The sequence below is a fragment of the Falco biarmicus genome, chromosome 10, assembly GCF_023638135.1.
Source record: "Falco biarmicus isolate bFalBia1 chromosome 10, bFalBia1.pri, whole genome shotgun sequence".
Taxonomy (NCBI): Eukaryota; Metazoa; Chordata; class Aves; order Falconiformes; family Falconidae; genus Falco; species Falco biarmicus.
Window position 1 is genome coordinate 24,926,689 of NC_079297.1, and position 24,013 is coordinate 24,950,701.

Consider the following 24,013-nt stretch of genomic DNA (forward strand, 5'->3'; position numbering starts at 1 on the left):
CCTCCTTATGAAGTGACAACAAGCAACAGATCAGTGACAGAGAAAGCCCTGAGGTGCGCTATATATATGTGACTTCTATGTGCTCCAAGAAAACGCTTTATCTGAGGAAGGACAGCTGTCTTAAATGTAGCCATGTTCTTTTCCAGCGAACAGCTGCGGTTGCCAAAACCAATTCCCTGGTCTTCCCATTTCTGGCTGAAGAAAACCCCACAAGGCAGATCCTGCATCTGCATCCAAGAAGAAGGATGTTTGGTGACTTTCTTCCCTTTGGCTCAACTGATAATCAGCCCTGCAAGCAAAGCAGGGCAGATACCATTAAAGAGCGAAGCTGCCTTTCTATTCCATAAGGCAACCCAACAAGAAAAGGAAACCTGATGAGAAATTCCACGTACAAACCAAGAATTGGATTTAAGAGGTACAACAGCTTCTTTCCCAGAAAAGTCTTGAGTATAGCAGCCTTATAAATCTGAAAATTTCAGCCTAATGCCATGGTTACATGTAATGTGCACGGCATCACAATACACAAGCAGCAGTTCTCTTAAGTACCACTCTGCCCTGGGAGCCCAGAGTTTGCTGTCTGCAACCTTTGTATCAAAATAATGTCAGAAGTTAACAACCTGCTAAGATATATGGGAATACCCTGTGGCTTTCCAGGTCTTGTTTCACGTTACTGCAGATGCAGATTCATGAGAGTAGTGCCTTACCTTCTCATGTTTGAAACTGGATTTTCACACCCGTAACTTCTATTTTTTGAACAAGATTTGTTACGACATTTTTAGCTGTATTGCGGCAACACCAGCAGGTCCTGTTGTGTCTGCCATCCTACAGGCATAGACTGAACCACACTCCCTTCCAATTCCCTTGCCAGCGGTGGATCCCGCTGTAGCCACAAAACTGAGAGGAGATCCAGATAAAGAAGTGATATATTTCATCCATGACTATTCATTTCTTAACCTACAGTGGATGAGCACAAGGCACCTGAAGCACGGCACTAATGACCAAGTGAGGAAGTACAAAGGTTACTGCCTAATCAATTTTTCCTCATGTCATCTGGAATAGCATCCTATAAGGCGTAACTGTGCGAACTTGCACTGAATTATAACATCGGAAGACAAAATCTCTTCTGTCTAAGAGGAATGGAAAGATGGATGGCAGAAAAACGGAAGGAAAAGCCTTGAGTGCTTTATCGTCCCAACTGACATCCTGTGAATGGTAAGCAATAAAAAAAAAATATTGAAAAATAGAAAAGTTCTTTCTTACCCTTAGCACTGTCCCCCCAGCTGTTAATGCTACAGAAAAATGCAAAATTCCTTTAAACCACATATTTAAAAATCTTGCAATTTTATTTGCATATAAAGGCCGCTAGATATAATATCACAATAAATTTAAAGAAACAGCTGCTTTTCTAAATTCCATTAACAAGGTAACATAAAACAGAACAAAGCTCAATAGCATTTACAGTGGTAGAACAGAAATAACTATCTGCAACAATATTTTGTGCTAGCGAGATTGCATTTACACACAGTGCAAAATAAGGAAAAGGAAATAAAAAGACAAGAAGAATATTTAAATATAAAGGACAACTAAGCCTTATTTTAGTTAGGCTTGATTGTATCCATTTGACTTTATACATGCCTGAACTATGACAAAGATTTAACTCGGGCTCTTGAAGGCCTTCAGCACTTGGAAAATGTGTCACATCCTTCATAATTTAGATGTGCTGTACAGCATAATTTTGCAGATGCTATACTGGCAATATTAAATCCTAGCTTAGTTATAATGCACAAAAAATACATATATATATAAATTCATATTTAAAAGGAGTCCGCATTTACATTTTTTATTTTTTTTTTTTTTACTGCATGAAATACCTGCTCTTTGCAGCTTTCACCCCCAGTCTTTTAAAGCTAAAATAATTTAAAAAACAAACAATAAAAGGTCGGTATCACATACAGGCTGTGGCTATCTATATCAGTCTTTAACGTATATAGTAGGTAGAGACAAACAACTGAGAAGTCTATCCTCCCCTTGCTGCATTCTACTGTTAACAGAAACAAGTTTCAGTATATGCACACATATCAAGAGGTAAATGGACCCCAAAATAGTGTTTGTGCTACTAAAAAAACAAATTGATATAAATGGAGATGAAAAGCTAACATTTAGACCTAGGAAAAAAGAAGACACTTAAAAAACCCCGACAATAACATAAGTTGTGCAAATTTGGGTGTTTTTAAATGCTGCCTATTTTTTAGCTTATAATATAATATTAAAATAAGGTCTCTCACTTATTAAAAGAAAGCTTGGCTGTCCTTTTGAGAACACTATAACAATTTACAATGGCAAATTTATTGAAAAACAAAATTCATTTTACAAATTCACAATGCTTTATCAATTTAAAATGAATGCTGCATTTCCAAAAAGCACAACCTCTAACTTTTCTTCTTGTTTCTTTTGTACCAGCAATTTACAAAAAAAAACCCCAAAAAACCCAAACCCCACCCCAAAACAAAATCCCCATGGTTCTCCCAAATCCCCTCCTCCCCCCACCCCACCCCACCTCCCCGGCTTTTTGAAATAAACATGTAACAGAATGTAAGTTTTATAATTAGAAAATGGCAGTTTATAGACCTTCCCCAGTTCCAAATGTGCAGTAGTGCTTCATGATCCTTGAGGGGTTGGAAGGTCAAATATAATTGGAGGGTTGGTTGGTTGAAAGCTGACTGTACACGTTGAAGCATTGATGTACGTCGTGTAACCGTCTGTCATAATGCCATAACCTGTAGGGAGAACGTGTCATGCTTACTGTAATATAAACAAACGATACTGCCCGTGGGCACCTGTGCTGAAAGCTTGTTGTGGGATCAAGGCTTTGGAATAAAATTAATTCCTTCAAAATGACACAAGTTCTTGAACGCCGCCACAAAGGCTTGATTGAAAAAAAAACCCAACCAACCCTCAACGTACTGTCTTTGAAAGAACTGATGCTTTTGTTTTATGTATACTTTTTTCCTCCATCGAAAATCCCCTGTTGCAATTGAACACAGCAGAAACAGAGACAAAACCACACAGGTACTTTTTCTAATTAATTAGCGCGCTGTAGTTTGTATGTCTCTAATGTCTGTCATAAGAAAAAGACCAATCAGGAGCAAAAGCTTTAGAAGTAACTTCGATTTTGCCTACAAAACCCCTTCTTTGGGCAATGATCCAAAGCCAGTAAGCTTTCCCCGTGCTCGCCCTTATCATCCACCTCCTTGTCACAGGACTGCCAAGCTGGAGCTCACGCTGGCTTGTGAAACCTCAGAAACTCACTAGCAGGTTAAAGATATACATATATATATATATATATATATGTAAGTTATCTACCAGTGAAAATCATGACTAAGGAAAGGAATCTGCTGCTATAACACGACGGAGCCCTGGAGGTCAATGGATGACCCCTCGCTTCAGCCGAAAACGGAGGTGAAGGTTAAACAGATGACTGCTTTTCATTACGAAGGGATCTTGGTAACTCATTCCCAAAAGAAAACCAAGAAGCAGTGAATATTAATCACAGGCTTTTCAGCATGCCAAGGACTTGATCCTCAGTAACACCGTGGCGTCAGTTTCAGGATGCTGAAGACTATTCTCAACCTTCTAAACATCTAGCCGGCAATGCCCTTGTTCGGAGCATGTCTGAGGAACCCGCAGCAATGCCGGTGTTCCGCTGGCCTCCACCCTCTCCCGCTTGCCGCAGAGGAACAGGGCACACAGGGTTGTGCGCTCCAGTGATGTCAGGCAAGCGGAGCAAACTATAGCGACCCATCAACCGCACCACGCCTCAGCCTTCGTTCAGCAAATGTGAGCTGAGAAAATGTGGCAACAGAAGTACAGAGATACGGAGCAGGTAGAAGTTCTCCTCTTAGAGACATTGTCTCAAGGATAAGGAGACAGGGGCTCCAGTTCTACCAGTGCAAAAGGTGAGAAAAAGTTTTGCCATTGTTTTCAGCTGACATCCACAAAAAGCTAACGAAGAAGCTAGAAAAAAAAAAATCTAGGAAGAATTTGGCACCAAATAACACTACTTTAAAAACCAAAAAAATCCCAAAACAATAAAAATCACAAGTTTCATGGAGGAAGAGACCTTCCCATCACAAACCCGCAGGGGAAAAATGTTTTTCTTTTAAACCATTATGATACAGTACAGATCACTGCTGTCTGAAAGCTAAGGTAAATACAGCTACCCACAGTGTCTATCAGAAAGAATAATCACTTCAGAATTGCTGCACTGTCCGCCTGTTTTACTTTATTTATTTAGACTGGCAATTTTGATTTAGATCATCTCATGGTGGGAAAAACCTTGTTTGCAGTTGTTCTTGCTTATCAACCAGGAAAAAAAACCCTGCATCACCTCCACTGATTTAATGGAAAGTGGTGCATGTTCACCTCAGCTGGAGCTGGATAAGAATTAATTTTGCACTATACGATAATGCTCTTAACACTTGGCTATTTCTTTCTGTACTGGAACAAGCCGTTCTTCTGTCTTCTGCATAAGTACTAAACAGGATTTTAACAACTTTGTTGGTATTCTCGTAAGAATTCATTTGAACATTCACTTTTAATATGTGCTGCCACCTTTCCTATGAGATTTAGATCTAAGGTGCTGCACGTGGTTCCTCAGTGCTTTCTCATAATAATGATCTTGTACATTAAAACACTTTCCTCTCCCATTACTTAACAGTATTACAACTAAAAGTTTCATCATCCAATGTGCCTACAAAGGCTGCAGGCACTTTACGTTTTAGCTGGAAGTCTTGCTGTACTCACTTATTATATGCAAGGATTAACATTTATACCAAACATCCAATCTTTTCCTGCATGCATTAGAAGACTGCTATTTGTGCCACTATACTACTTAAGGTCAAGTCAGCATTTCAATATATTATAAAGTCTATATTTACAGATACCAGGCATGAAACTCATTGTAGGAAGTCACAAGGGCTTCAGGAAAAACTAACACCACTAGCTGAGAAAGCTGTCCTATTTTTTATTTTTCTTTTATGAAATTCTCCAAACCTTTAAGCCTAAGAAGAACCTAGTTAGAGTCAATGGAGAAACCTCCAGGGGGGACAGTATGAAGCATTTAACGTGTAATTTCGAGTTCTAGGGTCACAAAGTCTTACACTCTCTCTCAGGCAGAACTCCCAGTGTTTGTCTCTCTGCCATATGAAAGCTACAAAGTCGTATTAAATAATTAAGTGTCTCCAAAACGTATTTTATCTCTCAGCCTCTTCCACTGCCACAAACTGAGCTTACTGTTTCTGAAGCTTCACACTCTGCCTGATCTGGTACTGACAGTGGGGAAATATCTCTTCCAAAATACGAGACTGCTGGGAGGTAACATACACAGTACAAAATGTATTGTAGGATGGTTTTAGAAATGTATGCAAAATGAGTTCTGGCAATCTCTCCTGACATCTGACTCAAGATGCCCTCCTTTCTGCCTTTCCTTATACACTGAGGGAGGTGAGCTGAGACAGTAAGTTGACTTCGATTTTCTTTTTTTTTTTTTTTCCCTAGCACACTTCTTGGCTCCTGTGCTTGGAATAATGGGGATAATTTTCAATTTGGCTTGCAAGTGTGGGGAATCTCATCTGTTTCTCTAGCCAAGTTTGTCAAAATTTGAACTACTTTCAAAGAACCTGTATAGAACCACCTTTGCACAGTGAAAGATGTAGGTGGCTAAATGTAGCACACGTTCCTGAAACAGCCTGTGTCAATTCTGGCATGAATTTACAAAGTGCTGTGCATGCAATCACTCCCCTCAACTCCCTCCCTACTTTAGTTCAATATGCTGTTATCTATCCTTTGCAACACACCATCAAAATGTGCTTCTTTGAAATCAGGCTGAGATCAAAGAGGGGAGCAGTGCTGCTCCTTACCTTCATGAATCCCACCGAAGACATGGAGTTTGGGTCTTACTCGCCTCTGCACCGTGTTCAACAGCTCCACACAACCCACTCTCTGCAGCTCCTTTGGAACCCAGTCTCGAAAACCTGAAGGCAAAATGCAATCAATACTCTTAATTTTCTCTATTCAGGTAAGGTTTCACGTAGTCTTTCAGGAAGTCATAATTCATGGAAGGTTTATTACATTATCTGTAGTCGTAACCTCTCCATTAAAGCACACAATGGCTTTTAAGAAATGTTTCGCTGTCACTTTGTCTTGCTTAAGATTTCCTCCCTCCATCTGCATTAATATTTTTCTGGATGTGATTTTTTTTTTTAAAAAAAAACTATGGGTTTAAAGTCATCTTCCACCTTGAAACCCTGGGACATTTATTCCTGGCACTGCTGCAGATTTTTCTTCCCCTTCCCCAGGCTCTTACAGCAGTCAGCTTCCTGAGCCAGCTACATGGTTACTCCAGAAATTAAACACTTCAGGAAGATCTGATCTACAACCCAGTACCTCTGCCACCCCAAAGATTTAAAATACAGTCTTGCACATCTTCCAGAGGACCACAGTCTGCAAGTGTCAGGTTAATTCTGAGCCCCTGGTCACCAACCACAAGCAATGTAGCAAAACTGCTTAACAAGCTAATGCTAGTTGACTACATTGCCACTCAACCCTACGGATAATCTGGAAAAATGCACAAAACTTGACATCATGTGTTTCAGAAGTCTGCTGCTTGGACTAGCGTTGACAAGGATCAGAAGGACAAGATGAATGAGGAGGAGTAAAAGGGCAATCAGGAGCCACATCCCACTGTAGCACCCTTCTACTGACTTTAGAGTAATTACACCCTCTGCCAAGTTTATCCCAGGTAGTAAAAACATGTTGTGGCATGAACTTGACTGAATTTTGGAGAGAACAGAGTCCAGTTACAGCTCTACCTCCCTTCATATTTACGGTATTTCAATGGAGCAACATTTCAATATAAAACATGTATTTCAATGGAGGAAAAAAAAAAAGCAGCATTTTGTCAATGCTATCATGCACGCTGAGACCTACGGCCCCTCCTTTTAGAAACAGTACTAACACCTAATCTGTGCCTGTAGTTAAAATACAGTGCCAACCTTTTGAAATTGAACCTCCATTATCTCCATCAAAACCAAAATTTAAGTACGCTTACTCAATTAAAGCACTCATTAGTGTCTGCAGCATCACAGCATTTCTATATGAACCCAATTCAGAGCAGATGAATTAGCAACCCATTTAAAATAGCACCCATGAAACATCATAAGCATGCTTGTGGGTTTTTTTGCTTCTTTGGGAAAATAAACAGATTAAAGAGTGCTATTCAAAGCGTTGGTTTGCAATACCCGGCACGATCCACCATCAGTGGATGGCGTATCGCTGCTTCATTGAAGCAGCATGCTGGTAGCTCTAGTTCAGATTAAAGAAAATTTGCAGATCATCTTAGAATATTCTCCAAGTAGTATTAAAAGAGTAACGAGGATATAAAAAGAGTGGTAAAGTATACTACTCGTCAAAAAACTTTCTGGACTTTTTTTTTTTTCCTTAGCTCTGCTTACATTGCCTACTCTTAACTTAATTGTGGCAGAAAACATAAGCATGCATTAATTCCTGACTCCATGGTCACTGAGAAGCTCTGAGCCAACCTGGTAGCACTTAAATGCTGTTTTATGACGGCACCTTGCAATTCTGAAAAGCTTTTTTTTATACTCACTACCATCTCAAAAGTCAGTGACTTCAAGTGATGATCTGACCCCTTGGATTTCAAGAGCTGACAAAATCAGTCTACTAACAATAACGGTAATGAAGAGACTGACACACTTTCTTATCTTGACAAACCCTATTTATAAAAGGCAGATGCTCAGTTGTGAAACCAACTGAAATATTTAAAACACTATCTTAGACTGCTTGCCACGTGTCTTAAAAAATAGCAGTAAATAATATAAGATACTGTCTTGTGGGGTACAGGACAGGGAAAAATAGCAGGAATTTTCAAATGGTTTTAGTGTGGGCTTCAGCAGCTTCAGAAACTGAGTACTCCTGCCTCTGCTGAATGATCATCCTGGTGTCTTTTTAAAGCCATTAGAATGTAGTTTAGAACTTAGAATTAAAATGGGTATTCAGTAAATTACTCACATTTACCAAGCAAGCAAAATTAAACTAAATGAAAAATTCAACTATTTAATGAAAAAAACAAATCATGCATTCATGGAGTTGTGCTCACCTGTCATTAGTTTGAGTAAGGAACAATTACCTAAGAACATAATTTTACTCCTTCACAGGTTTGCTATAAGCCAATTAATATCCCTAAAACGACTGTTACATATTGTAAGTTTACAAGGACATTATCAAGGAGAAGATGTGACTGCATACTCCTGTACTCTAAAACCTTATGGTAACATGTCACTGTAGTGGAAAAAAGTTTTAATCAGTTTCTGCAAAATTGTATGGCATTGGCAAATATTTGTCAGATGAATACTGTTCTTAAATAAAATGTTAAACTATACCGGCTACAGACTTAAGTATTTGGTCTTCCCTATCTTGAGTTTAACAAAAAAAATCTTATTAAGAAAACACCTTATTTCTTATTAAGAAATCTGCTAAGCCAAAACATCACTTTACATTTCTTCCAAAAAGGCTTCTTAACGCATAGGTTTGAGTTAGGGTACAATTACAGTAGAGCTTTTAATATTATTAATTTTGCTTATTTGAAAGTAAAATTCTCATGCAAAAAAATCACACACAGTTTTTGTTTCACTTACCAAGGGGAGGTCCATGTGTCATTAGTATATCAATTCCCTCAGGAATAAGGTTCCACTTGTCTAGCAAAGACTGACCTCTGGGTAGGTTAAAGCCCCATCCATTAAACCATGGTGTCCTTTGGGGGAAAATAAGACAAACTGCATCAGTATAAAATCAAAATCTCTTCCCTTCTCCAATTTTTCTGAATTAAAACTATTTCTGTGCCTCAGAGGTAACTTGCAGACAGCCTTTTTGAAGGGGATACCTCTAAAACAAACTGGTTCAAATACACACACTAACCTATGTGTTTGAATACAAAATAATATCCTAGGCTCTTTTGGTACTTCAAGAGTATTCATCTGTGGGGGCATTTACTCACTAGAGAGAAAGGGAAGCAAGTTAAAACAACACAGTCCAAATTTAAAATGGGGTTCTTTTTTCCCTCCCCAAAGTTTGAGGATGTTTAAACATAAGAACACCTTTCTTACGTTACCTACCAAAAGAAACAAAAAATCTCAAAAGCGTTTTGGAGGCAAGAGTCTATGTCTCAGGGCACAGGGCAGCCAGTGGGTACCAGTCCAACAGGGAGGCTGGGATGCAGCGGCTGTACGCACCATCTGCACTGCAGCGGATCACTGCACTCAGACTTGCTCCTTTCAGTACTTTTAATATCAGAACACTGTTACATAACTTGGCTTTGAACTCTTGAGCCTCCTAGAGGTCTTGGTCACACAATGTTTAGTCTCACAATGACTTATTAATTTGAAGAGACCATAGCATTCAAAATTCATGTAGTATTTCTTAAGGAACACTGTGATCCTCAGGCTGCTCCACCATGGCGTAGCATTGCTCCAGACATTGGTTCATGCATCAACCCAAGCACATAGTGATGAAAAGCGAACCTTCTAGGAGTACTTTTTCAACGTATAAAAGCCAAACCAAGTAATTTTAATGCAGGTATATGATAATTAAGCCTTTCCTTATCAGGGGTACACAGAGCAATTCTTCTAAAGAGAGACTATAATATTCACACCTGTTACTAACAACTTTTTGTACAGCTGTTACAACTGTACTGATTTTGTTTTCATCCACGTGTGTCTCCTAGAGCTGGGGCAACAGATTTGGACTTCATTCTCTAGGTAGGACGCTCCTGCCCTAGCCCTAGTTCTTTGGGGGCATCTTTCTGAGAGCTCAAGCTCCTCCTGCAGCCTTCACTGTACTGCAGTTCTGAAAATCAGAAATCAAATTTGGGGGAGGAAAAACCAGCTACAAACCAACCTCAAAGAAAAGCATACCGGTCAAAAAGAGAGAGATCATGAAGAGTCCTACACAATTTCATTATGTGATCTGCCTCCTGTACCCTCTAAATTACACATTCTTTCAGCCCCAAATACGCATTTAAGTGGAAATTTCCTGATGAGGTTATAGCGTCACTTTTTATTTTTTGTAATTATTTTGTTTTCTCCAGACAATAGTTTCACCAATGAAGATTATACCCAGTTATATGTATGGTCTGAATTCCTGACAATGGGAAAACAGCAAGCACTGCTAATATAGGAGCGGGAAGGTCACTAGAGCCATAGTAACAAATAATAGACACATCCCATGTGGTCCTACGGAACTAGTACTTTATACTACACACACATAAGAACTCGTTCGACCTAGCAGACTTCCTGGATGCTGGATGAACGGTAACAAAAGACGGGAAAATTAGATGTCAGTTAAACATTTCATGTGAGCTATGGGTTCCTCATGTGCATAACAATGCAACTTCACCTCTCGCCGCTGGCTTACTGTGCACCCACTGACACACCTAAAACAGTGCCTAAGTTGTAAAGTAAGGTCAGTGTACCTCACAGGAGGTACGCATTTGTATTTCTATTTGCATTTGTATGCAACTGAATTAAAACTGAAGAATGTGTCTTACCTTTAACTAAATCACAAGTGTTTCTGCTTTTCTCCGACTGACCTTCTGAAACACGTATCTAAATTTCCTTTCCTATTCTGTTCCTAAGGTTTTAACATATCAAGATTATTGTAACCTTCAGGGCTGCCATTAAAAGTTAAAATACGGTTTGGCTAAACATTCAGCTACTTAAAAAACCAAACACAGAGCACATAGGTTGAACTTTTTCACTGTCAATTAATGACTCTTTCCCCACTTGCATTTCTCCTGTAGATAATACTGTAGTTACTACACTATAGTTAAACCTGAAACATGAAACCACATCTGTGATCTCTCTGGAGCTCTTTGGAGACTACAACCACAGAAAAACCTGGATTTGTCTGCAGGTTTTTTTTTTATTTTATTTTCTTCTGAAGCACTGTGGGAGGAGGAGGGGAACCAGAGCTCCAACATATTCTTCGTTCACCAGAGCTCTGTAATTAGCTGTGACTAATGGGCACCACCTGGGAATCCACTTGTAAGAAAACTTTTGAGAAGCCTTCCCCGTTATGCAGCATGCACATAAAAAAAGATGCTCGAGTACTTAATATTTTCATCGGAAATAAATAAATAAATGGAGAAGAGAAGGTATGGCTGGAAGGACACCTGGATTACAGACGCAGATTTCCAGCATCTAAAGCATGAATTCTTTTCCTAAATATTCACTTAAAGCAAAAACTGAAAAAGAAATCCTTGCCTGACCGGGCACACCGAAAGTCCCTGCGTTTCTGAGATAGTTCAGACTTCCCCAGAAAGCCAAGAAGAAAGAGGACACGTTCAGAACACCACCAAGAGAAACAGCTTTATGGCACAGATTCAGGTTTAGATGAGATCACAAGGAAGGTCACCCGATGTTTGCACTACACTGTGTTGTGGCACAGACGAAATGGAGTTGATGTACTGTGAATCCCGTGAGCGGACAGATGAATAGCTGTTTATCCCCAGCAAACTTTAAATGTGTGCAGGAAAGACAAAGCCTGCACTGTAGGTAGGCAACATCCTATCAAGGGGCATTGGACAGGGAGATTTTACTTCTTTTAGTGCCCTTTTTTGCATGCATAGCAGTTAAATAGAGTCGCTCTCAACTTCTAAATAATTTAGAGGGAAAAAATTGTGCATGTAGTTATGTGCCTTCTGCAGCGTATTCTCAAGCTCATTACTCACTGGGAGAAACCACCTCCTATCTAGGCAGAAATATTTATAATGAACTTTGGCTGCACCCACCTGTGGTAAGTTGCAATCAGGTGCAAATAATTAGAAAGGCTACTCAGCCATTAGTAACCATATTTAAGATCTGACCTATTTTTCTTTCCTGTGAAGTTTTAAGTAAAAGATTTCAGTTACCTCCTACAACCATTAATAGTATACTTCATTTTTAAGTAGCTGGCAAGAAAAGAAAGCTATCAGCTGTTGAATAATGCCACAAGGGAGGTGCAGACGTAAAAGCCACAGGGACTAGTAATGAGAGATTACAAATGATTTTGTCATTTTACATTTGATGGACCAGAACACCTTCTCATACCCAACACCCAGCGTGATGCAAGTCCCGCTTGCTCGGAATGTCAGCCCGTGTCCGGGAGAACCTAATTGAGCCTCCGATCGTCAGAGCCACGCCGCACTCCACAGCATCCTTCCTCCGCCATCAAACCGTCATGATAATTCTTGATCCCCCACTCACCTGACAGCTCAGCCCTCCCCTGACTGCAAAGCTCCCTTATCATTTAGGGGTAGCAGTTATGCTGGCACCAGATGGGACACAGGGAATATCCTCATGAAAGGCAGACACCTGGCCCATCGTTACTCTGTTCAGTTTTTCATTTCCAGGCAGGAATCCCCACAGATCCCCCTCCACCTGGCGTTTTGGAAGTTACAGTTTCTGCAATTAAAAGAATGCTTATGCAGTAGGCTGTGTATTATCTTCACACCCTGTGCTGCGAGAGACGCAGACTTCACTTGACAGAATACCACGAAGGAGGGGATCTTAAGCTTTGCGACAAGACTCACTCTCCTTTTGCAGGTGCATTGGGAGAACCCCCTGGCAAGACACACAAACCCATCTGCTTTTAACAGCAGAGAACTGCCTCTTCAGCAGGTGACTGGAGCTCCCTTCTCCCAGGTTACTTTATATGGTTTTACTGTTTTACTATTATGTTAAAAAAAAGCCAAAACCACAACAAAACACAAAAAACCAAAACCACAACAAAAAGCCCCAACCCGACAAAATGAGCACAGTGATGGAGCATTATTTTATGGCACAAAATTACAACTGCTCCTCAGTGTGTGCACCTCAGAAGCAACACCATCACATAAGGAAACAGGAGGCACAAAGCCATGGCCAAGTCCATCCAGGTGATAAAGGAATTTCACCTCCTTCTGGAACTTAAACATTTTTAAAGGATAGTATATCCTGCTACCTACTTTCATCCCTCCTCTGGCTCATGAATTTAATTACCTGATCCTCAGAGTTCAAGAACTCAAAAGGTAAATGTACAACGGGACCTTCCATATTCAGCTTTTCCTTTCACTTGCACTAGTAAATCCACTTATTTCAATAGTTACTTCTAAACAGGATTAGAATAAATAAACTCTCTCATGGGTTTTTAATCCCATGTATTCATTCATTTTTAAGGCTACCCAGTCTTTTAGGAAAGCTTCAATTTTATCCTTAATCCAATGAGTAAGATGCACAGGAGGCAAAAATCTCCGTCTGTTTCCTTCCACAGGGTAACAGCCGAGGGGGTGTCTGAAAGGCATCGCAGCAGGAAGCACTTCTGCACAACTAATAAACAATTACAAAATGCTCTTTATTTTTGTCAGCATTCGAATGGAACACACGGACCTGGCTCATGAGAGAGACAGTTCCATTAGGAGAACAGAAACAGTGGGACAGGACGCCAATGTGCACTCCTGTACTCGTTCCGTTACAGGACTAGCTCGCAAACACATCCCCAAAGGATCTATTACAGCCCCAGATGGGAATGGAGGCAGCGCAGCAGCTAGCAGAGAACAAACCATGGAGCAGGGGAGGGGGGGAAAGTGACCTTTGTGCACAGAAGAGAAAAGCCTTTCAATCCTCCTCCCTCCGCCCCGAACGCCACGCACAAATGTTTGCCAGGGCAGAGCAGCACACGTGCCCGTCTCCATTCAGTCAATGGACAGAGCGTGCCTAGTGGGAATACACAAAAAGGGATTGTAGCGAGGGCAAGGGAGAAGGGGAAGAAGGAGACCATGTGTAATCATGGAAACAAAAGGCTGAGGAGGGCAAGTGCACAATGTATTAAGGAAGCACATTTTACAAGGTAAGAGCTTCTTTAAAGGCTCTGAAACTTGCCTTCAGTGCTACAAAAACAGTATTTTTTTTTTTTAGTTAAGCTCCTTCTTATAGTGCATATTCAAATGCTTTTTCATAACAACCACAGCCAGGAAATCTTAAAGGCTAAATGATTTCCTAAATGTGCTCATTATATGCAGTGTTGTGATATCAGTAAGAGGCACAGGCTGGTGGCTCGAGCTGTAGTTATTCCCGCTAGCATTTACCTGCTGTACCTCAGTGTCCCATTTAGAAAGTGAGGGCAGTAACACAGAACCGAAGAGGCATCCCGGGGTCTGGTTCCTTGGGATGTTGCTTACCGTGCATCTTACATCTGCTGAGGCTCTCACAAAAGCAGGTTACCAGTGCTGTGATGGTGTTAGCCATGCTACTGTATCTTCCAGCCCTCCCCACCCCCACCCCCCACCCCCCGTTTTATCTCTCACAACTTACATAGTATAAACTCCAAACACCCGATTTATGGTTTATGTTATAAACACTCGGTTTAAACAATCACAAAGCATTTCAGAAACATAACTCCCACCCATCCACTGTGTCTGGAGGGAAGGTGTCCACACAATGCCATTTCCCTAGGAAGCAGTCTTCCACGACGACAAGCTGCAGCAACCACTTCATTTGCTACAGGCTAGTGTGAGCTGGCACACTCCTTGCACCCAGCTGTTCCCCATTTCTCCCTCGGATTGTACGAACTGATTACTGGAGGCTTAAGCTTAGACTCCTGTCAGATAGAGACCTGTGCCTGGATCTCAGGGAGATATCAAAGAAAATGTTAGGACCATTCAGCACATTCCCTGGATGTGCTGATCTGGACCAGATTATCACCTGAAGGATGGACTGATACAGGAATCAATGCAGCTTTAGCTGTCCATATGTCTGGAAAATGGTACATGAAAAGAATTCCATCCCACACCTTGCAGTTCTTCCCTCAGTCTCTGCACATCTCTGCCTTTGCTGCCTCCAGTCTGCCCAGCTGTTACTGACTGGTAACTGAGCTCTAGACCCCAAATCTAAAGCCTGCTACCTCTGAGGATACCTTTCAGCATTTGGTTTCTCTGCCGGCCCATACCAACCACTGGCAACTTCTGTCCTGTGTCTTGGATGGTTAGCGATGCCTTTTGGCAGATGAATGTCCATTCAGTTCACATGTTTAGTGTTAACAGTACAGTACTGTGTTAACACACAGTATTTAAGACCACAAGTCGTCTTCCGTGGGGAAGACATGTTCTTTTAAAAGAAGAAAACAGAAGCAAGTTGAGTAAAGAAACTCATAGAAATACATCAGGGTTTAAGAAACTTGAGAGCAGAAGAACAGACAGGCAGGAGGTTAAATTGCTAGTAATGTCATGGAGGATTTACAAGACACAGAGGATGCAGAGCACAGGGCTCAAGAGTACACCATGAAGCAGAGAGGACACCACCAGGAAGATAATGGGTACTGGAAAGGAGAGGAAGGGAGAAGATGAATTTCTCAAGTTTATGACTCAGACAACCTTTGTTTAAGTATCTGAATTGCTCATCAAAGAGGAAATTTCTTCCAAACCTTCTGAGGTTTGCCAATCCCTAACTGTATTGCAATTATTTTATTTAGGGCTTTACTTAATGAGATCTGGGAGATATTTTAATATCCCAAAAATATGAAAATAATTCAAACTTGACTCAAGGGCTAATTTCATTCTACTTTTAAAAAGAACAGAATTCACAAAGGCCTACTAATAGAAGCAAGTATTAGAGCTTCTGCATTTCTGTGCTGCATATAGCTGGGGATGGCTTGAAGGACAGACCTGGTCTGAGCCAGCCCTAGCCCCCGCTGCATTCATACACCAAGTACACTGTTCCCACGCACGGCGATGGGTGCTATGGCAGCAGCTCAGGTCTATGAAGTACCACACTGGACTGATCTGCAGAACTGCTTCTCGTTCCAGAGCAGCCACACGTCCCCCTTCATTCCCACACTGCCTCCCTGTACAGGGCACACGCACCCGTCAAGTGTCAAAGGATGCTGTAGGAGTGAAAAGCGCTTGAACGCCTCCAACTGTTAAGGCAGAATTTTGTGGGCTTTGTAGAAACAGAGTCACAGAACATCTATCCTAAAACTCACAACCGAAATCAGATGTCTGATGTCTGTTCTGAGGGACAGGCCAGGGGGAAAAAGGAAACAAAAGGGAAAAAAGCAGCTGGCTGAAATTCCGATTCAGTTTTGCTCAACAGCTGTGCCTGTTATAGAATGATGCTTGGCTTCTTCTAGTAAACATGATCATTATACACTAGTTGTATTACATTTTAAATTAACTTTCTATCTGTCTCTTATTATCCATGCAAGAAGTGTAACCTGACAAAGCTTCCACCCCAGGTAGATCTGGAAGAAGGTTTTGCAAGTAGCCCTGTTTCTGCAATGAGGATACACATTAAAGCAGAGCAAAAGCACAAGGGAAGGAAAGCCCTCTCCCCCAACACACCTACTTGTGCATATCTGTGATCCACTGGGGTAGCGTGTGCGTTTGAAGGTGTAAACCCCCAAAATCTGTAACAGGTGTAATTCCCTCCAGTAGCTTCTGTTGAATGCTTTGTTTATTTATAAAAGCAGCATTTGCAACATACTAACAGAAGGATGGCTGCCTTTGAAACAAGTAAGTTACATTTCAGTGAATTCTGAAACAAATGTTGCTACATATAAGTAAGAATAATAAACATTGGGAGGGAGGTTTGCCTGTCTGCCCTGTTGGTGGATTTGGCTCTTAATCTTAAGAAACAGCATCCAGGAACTTCACGGTTTTGCATACCACTTAAAATAGAATTCTTTAGCATCGCTAGAGAGTCACTCCAAAAGGCTTTGCTGGTCAGAGAACAGCCTGACTAACCTGTGTCAGGTCACCAGTTGGACTTGATGATCTAAATGGTCTTTTCCAACTCCAATGATTCCATGATTGATTAATAAATGCTGAAGCCACAAACCAGAAAAATGCCTGATACACATTTTAATGTAGTGTTTCAGCACCTTTATGTAACTTTACATCTGTACCCTGTGCTGCTCTTAAGATATGTAACTTAATGACATCAACATGAAAGGTGAGTTTTGCCCCAGAGGATGAATTTTGGACGGGGACTCCCGAAGAGCTGCCGAGCCAACGTACCAGCTCACTGCTGCACAGAGGGGCCACAGCCCCCCTGGCCCCATCATCAGTCCTTGCACCAGCTCCACTTTTTCCAGGCTCTATCTACTTGAATCCTAACACATGAGGTAGAACACTAGATAATGTTGATACTCCCATAAGCCACAGAGCAAACCCTACAGATGATGGAGGAAAAAGCAATAGCTGTGCTACCTGCGAGGAATTAGCTTCTACCACTCCGCTGTTCTCTGAAGATAATCCTCTGAAAACAAAGAGACTTGCCGGTTTATGCTTACAGGAATACCTGCTAGATAGCACATCTACGTTTTGAGCCACTTTAGGAATGAATTAATCTCTCACAGTAGAACTGTGGTCAGTACACACCTACGAAGGACCCGGGAGTTACAAAGTCACTCAAACAGCAGGTTTGCATCACAGCCAAATTTAGCTCTCGTTTTTGTATCTCATTGGAGCTTTCCATATAACATACTTCTGTGCTCTAGCACACAGCATCAAGGTGGTAAGATTTTGGTCTTTGAGCCGTTTAATGTTCTGGATATCTGGGTCACCCTTGCTTTTCCTGATCTGATTTCCAGAGTTACAAACCACTTTGTTACTTCTGAAAAGTAAAAAACCCAGAAAAATCCACTAAGCACCAACCTATAGCACAATCACCAGATCACGAACGCTTTCAAAAACTTGAAGTACCTTACAAGTGATAATTAATTTAGCCTCAGAACAATCTGGATACAGCAGTTTATAGAGATACTGTGTAGAACTAGGTTGACTACACCAAGAATAAATTTGCCAGAATATCAGCCTAAGTAACTTGCTTAAAGCGAATCAGATGGTAGACACAAAATACCGTCCTCCATGATTTTCACTATCGGTCTTGAAGTCAATTATTCTTATCTACTCCAATGATTTAAAATCAGACACTGAGATTGCTTTTTGCCAGATGGTGCTGTTTATCTATAAATACCATCACTATTTTTATTTATTTTTTTGCTCAAAATGCTGCTTAGCATTCTTTAAGAAGAAACTGAAACTTTCCAGAATGGTAGGAAAACCAAACAAGGTTCACATGCATTAGTCTTCCATGCACACAAAGCCCACAATATTTAATTGCAGGAACTCGTAACATAATCTTCTGAAAATTTACAGAAGAGAATGGAAACAGTTAGTTATAATTAGGCCACAGGATACTCCCGGAATTTCTTGTTTGTTTGAAGTCTGTGCTACCTTCCGTTTCAGCTTATTCTCGAAGCTAGATGCAAAGTCGCTCACCCTCACTAACCACATGAAAAAAGCTCAAACAATCAAAGAGTTCCTAGTGTCACAATACATGCTTATTTGGCATTTTGGTACAGTACAAAATATCACAGCTGGACTTTAAGCAGTAACACTGTTTACTGTATTTACTATTTTAAGTTTTAGGAAATGTCATGAGACAAATGTCAAGAGATGCAGATTTGCCTCATTTTCTTCATTTGTGAACATCCTTTGTTTTGTACAGAAATTTAACATCTGGCCTACTTAAAATTTCACCTTTACCAAAACCTGTGATCCTACTTTGGAGTCTGCAGGAAGGAAAAGTTAGCAACTCCTGCCCAAACTTCATTCCAAACCACTGTTACTTCATTTGTCAAATCCTGTTGACCAAGAAACAAACAAATTCACACCTCCTTCTCAGCTCAGAAAACCTCAGGAGACTTCTGTGCAAAGCAAGTTCACAGGTACAAAAATCCTACACCTGATATTACACACGATGTGTGCATGTGTGTATATACATGTATAAAAATACATTTATCTCCTGTTTCTCTGCCTGTGGCAAGGAGTCCGACAAATAACTTGCAGAACTGGTGCAATGCACTCCCCAACCAACAAAAACTCCAACCGCGGCAGCAGTCAGGCATGACCCCAGCAACACAAGCTAACATTTTCAGGTTATTACCTGGAGGAGCTGTCTTATGTATGAGCCAATTTAGCAAATCAATTAAAATAATGTAGTTACTTGATCAACAGATGAAGACAAAGGAAAAGAAAAATGACAGAAGAGACTGGGGGGGCGGGGAACATATGAAGGTTATAAAAGAAGCAGAAGCTGCTGAGAAGACTGGAGAGCGCATTCGGCATCACAGAGGTAAAGGAAGCATTATTTTAATTGAAAAGGATCTGTTTAGGTATATGTCACTCACTTTTGTTGGCTTCAAGATGATTAAACAAGGAGCTCAGATTACATGCAGGTCAGTTTACACAACATTTAATTTCAGGCTCACCCACCTTCACGTTGTCCCTTCAAAGAGGTTTGTGGGAGATGCAGATTACCACAGACTGAGTGAGAGTTAATTTGACTCTCCTGGTGAAAAAAAAACACCCTAACATGAAAACTTTAATTAGAAACCAACATAGCAGAATTTTAACCTCTGTATTAGTGACTCCACCTGACCAATAAAACGCAGTTCACACTCTTTTCAATTCACAGCTTGACGGAGAGAGGATTTTGACCCCCACCCCTCTCCCAGGCCACATGCAACACCTAATTCCCCTCAAGAGTGTTAACAGAACATAATTAAGTGTGAGCAAGCAAGCAGCAGAAAAAAAGGAGTAGGGAAGATGTCTTTCTCATTGACCACCAGTCAAAACTCCAGGTTTTATGAAAAGCCTGAGCTGCCTCGTAGTTGGATCAGAGTCCAAAAGCCCCTGTGCAGCCAGTGACCAAACTGCTTCTCCTGGAACTGCAAAGCAGCGGCTCCAGTCAGGGCACCATCCAGTGGGCAACATGCTGGCATGATCTGATGTTTCTCTTGCTACACATGCCATGCTATAGGTTCACAATTACATATTCATCCCTTGGGATCAAGTACACTCGTATTCAAAAAAAAATACAGCTCCAAAGAAACTCGTGAGCTCGTATTACAAGTTCTCACCTGAAGTAAATTTTTTACTGATGAGTTACAAGCCTAGGAACCAGTGGTTTGTAATAGAAAGGCAGACTGACATTTAAATAGAGTGGCACTAGAATAATGGCTTTACATTAGTATTTTATGGGAGGCTGAATAACCACAGAGTTAACATACTGTATTTTCTGGCAATAAAAAATCTGTTGAAAACAAAAGGTCATTTTATTTGATAATGTAAACGAATTAGATTTGTATTGTATGGTCAAGAGAGTAAAGGAAAGATTGATTCTGAGAGAAGTCAATATATCAGGATGGCTAGGATTGGTTCGGTTTTAATTCTTCAACCATGTTGTAAACCCTGCGGTTCATAACCCACAGCTGTATATCGCTGTACAATGTAGGTTTTAATATAGGCCCCAGACTTCAGTCTGATCTGATAAAAATCTGAAACTTGCAGAAGGCCATTATGTGGGCAAACTATTCATTTTATATTCACCTCCTTGTCGTGTCAGTGCAGAGGTCATCTAAAGAGGGGGCCTAATTAATCAAACTGTCAGAGCCAATGAGGAGGAGCATGTTAATAGGACTTTTATTTCACCCAGGAAAGCAGTGGTCTGACAGGAACCAGAAAATATGGCCTTGATGTTGCTGTTTATTAGCAATGCTGAGATCAGTGGTAATAGGTGCCAAGCAGTCTATGTTTGATAAAGTGTTGAATGTCAAGAACCTGCACCAACTAGAAATTAGACTGACATGAGGCAAGAATCTCAGTGTATTGATAGCTACTGGAGAGCAGGTATGGTTTGGGGGATCACAAAACCAGAACCTGCCCAGGACATCTCCTCATTTCTTCAAAAGTAAAGAAAAAAACCAAAAACAACCAAAAAAACTCCTACTAAACCCCAAACCACCACCACCAAAATCCCAAACAAAAATCTCCAGAATAAAATCAACCAAAAAAAACCTCCAAGAAAACCAACAAACCCAAACCATTTTCCCTCGCCCCCAAACACCAAAAACTCACCAGCTATTTTCCTGCACTTCAAGGTGAGGCTTTGCAATATTTACTCCCATTTGGCACACGTAGGCAAACACAGCGGCACTAGCACAGAAAAGCCCTAACGTGGTGCAACAGTGCTGAACTGAAAGGATTGCCTTGATGGGACCCCACGGTGGTATAAGGTCAGCACACCAGTGCGGGACCTACATCCCTGTTATCCTTTGAAGAGCACTGGCAGGACTGTAAATGGTCTGAGACTAGTTTAACAGCTGACACTAACGGATCCAGATCAATGCAGAAGCTGCACCAGGCGAAGGAAGCACGGCATGGGTAGCAGTTAGGTCTGGGCACTTCTTGCCTGTGTCAGATGGAGCACACAAGGAGTTAAACCCTGGTCCCACAAAACACAACGAAAATGCTAAAATAAATGCAGTGAAGATTTCATTTCTTACCCAAAGCCCTTCCCTCATGTTCTTAACACAAAGTGCATGCTCATAGTAAAGGAGAAAACAAGCCTATCTAAAAGGGAGTGAGTGGGAGATACAAGAGATGCTCACAGTTTTTGAAGGGCACTGGACTCATTTTAGCAGCAGCCACGGCATTTGCTGTGTGGGTGATATATGTAAAATTTTAAATTAATTATTTTAGTAATGCACCCCTACGTGATTTCTCAGTCTGCAATGTATTTTAGACTTCAGGCCATGGTAGGCTTTATAATTAACTACTTTCTGAAGCCATTTTAATTAATTTTTTTTCCCCAACACCATTATTTCCAAATGAATAGAGAGCTAACATTAAATAGCCCTCTAAATAGAGAGCTGCAGGAATCTACTCTTGTAGGATAAAGCACTCAGAATCACACCCTCAGCAATGTCCCCAGAAAGGTTTAAGCAAAGAATGTAGCAGCTGAAAGGAAATGTGCTGCCAAAGGGGAACCACGGACATTGATGGGGCATGTGAGTGCCCAGCTAAGTCGAAATTTTTCTTGGTGGAAGAGGAAAGCTGTTGTGTTTATGGCTGCTGCCAAGGATCCAAATATCCTCATCCTGAATGATCATCTTTTTTTTTTTTTTTTTTTCCTTTCCTTTTTTTCCCCCCTTCCCTGAGAACACTCCATTGTCTGGATCTTCCTCTTAGAGCCAGCAATACTAAAATTGGAATCAAATGATGCAGAACTGAGTTCTGTGCCTCTCACTGGGGTGAGTCAGCCTCCCAGGCAGCCGCACTCCATCCCGAAGCTCACAGGGGCTGTTGGAAAGGCAGGAGCCCAGGGTATCCTGCCTTCTGCACTGTGGACAGCTGTTCCTTGCAAGTAGACTAGCACAATTCGGTCTGCAAAGACTAGAGAGAGTTGTCTTCGGTAAGATATTTTCCTTTGGCAGCAAAACCACTCGGAAAACCTCCCGCCTCTCTCCTGAGCCTTCCCAGCTTCTCCATGCCACAGGCACCGCTCCCTTCTAGTGGTACTGTGAGACTGACATCACCCATGCGCAAAAAAATTTGGAACATCTTCTCAGTTATTTGGTTTTACAAGGATTCAAATCTTCAACAGCACAAATTCAGGACCGGGGAACGGTAGCACTGGGCTCAGAACTGGTTATTCTGGGCAGGAACTGCTCCTCTGATGGCCAAACTCACTTAAAGCTTTGTTTTAAAGATAACAAGGCACGCCTACCGTAAAAGAAACATATGAAGAATAATTAAGACACTCTTCCCTTCCTAATCTGCTGCAACAAAGTCCTTTCAAATGGTTAAAATTATATTTATTTCCCCTTACAGTTTCCTACTTTCTAATTTAAACATAAAGCATGCCCCCTATACTTCACAGAAAATGTGTCAGATTGAAAATAAATGCAGAAAGCTAAAGCGTGGTCCAAGTGACTACCTTTTGGAGCTTTAGATGGCCATTTTCACAGCTACAAGGAAAATAAATATTGGTGGGCAAAATCTTAATGGCTACAAGCCTCATTTTTACATTTCTCAGGGGCAGCAGTGTTAGAAACTTGTATTAAAGTCAGTTCACCATTAGCATATGAAGCAGCACAGAAATTTAGAACTATCTTAACTATCGTTTTAAAAAGTATTGAAGAGGGTTTTTCTGCCATTGACAATGTATTACTTAAGCCATTAACAGGGGATTTTATTAGCGTTAGGATTTTATTGCCTAGATTGTACTGTTAGTTTTGGGGGTGGGAAGAGGAGGTTTGAATTTTTTATGTCACACTTTCATTTACTATCACTGCGTAGTCAAGAGTATGACCAAGCAACTATTTCTTCAAAGGCTTTGTAAAAGCGTGTTCTTTAAACTGCTTGCCTAACTTCACGGATATAGCTCTTATTTTGAAACAAAAGAAAATCTGCATGTTAATCCCAATGACATTGCTATAGGAACCTTATTTACAGTATGATAAAAAAACGGTCCTTTCTTACAGCCTCATTAAATCTAAGCCTCATTTAACTACTAGGACATTTTTACAATGGGTTTACTGACATACTATGATAAATGTCTGTATAACATCCTTCAACAATAGCCCCGACTATAGCCATAACCACAATGTGTATAAACACTGCATCAGTTTTAACAATGTGCTGTCCTGAATAGTAGGAAGTGAAGTAACACTAAACACATTTTTACTAACCCCCACATCTCCAAACCTGTTTTGCTTTAGGTTTTTTTCATCGGTTTCTGTTTTGTTTTGGGGGGTTGCTTTGTTTTGTCTTCTCAGCAGGAAAAGAAACATTCCCCTCAAAATTATGAGAATTAAGATACTAAACTTTTTAAATATTACAGGATCCCTTTGAAATTGTGACCTAGGCAGAAAGGTTTCCTGAAATTTGAGTCTTTAGAGATAAAAGGGTTGGCAGCAGGATGAAAGCAGCCCTACCCTTTTTTCCATGTCAGAGAAATGAATGGAATGGCTTATGAATACATGTAACTCACCCATTCAGGAGCCACGCTGGTGCCTATTTGTCCTGAAATATCAGTGTTAGGTTACTGTGCAAAGCAAAATAACTGTCAGCCAGCAAGAA

General features: G+C 40.8%; 1 protein-coding gene across 3 annotated transcripts in view; it reads right to left on the reverse strand.

Moving 5' to 3' along the window:
• Positions 1-1,318: 1,318 nt before the first annotated feature.
• Positions 1,319-24,013, reverse strand: part of MPPED2 (metallophosphoesterase domain containing 2) — a 108,737-nt gene continuing 86,042 nt past the window's right edge. For all 3 annotated transcript variants that reach the window (XM_056355035.1, XM_056355036.1, XM_056355037.1), the window contains exons 5-7: positions 8,715-8,830; positions 5,919-6,032; positions 1,319-2,777 (exon numbers count right to left, since the gene is read on the reverse strand). In XM_056355035.1, coding sequence (XP_056211010.1) covers positions 2,659-2,777; positions 5,919-6,032; positions 8,715-8,830 — 349 coding nt within the window. In that variant the 3' untranslated portion in view covers positions 1,319-2,658. The remainder of the gene's footprint in view (positions 2,778-5,918; positions 6,033-8,714; positions 8,831-24,013) is intronic.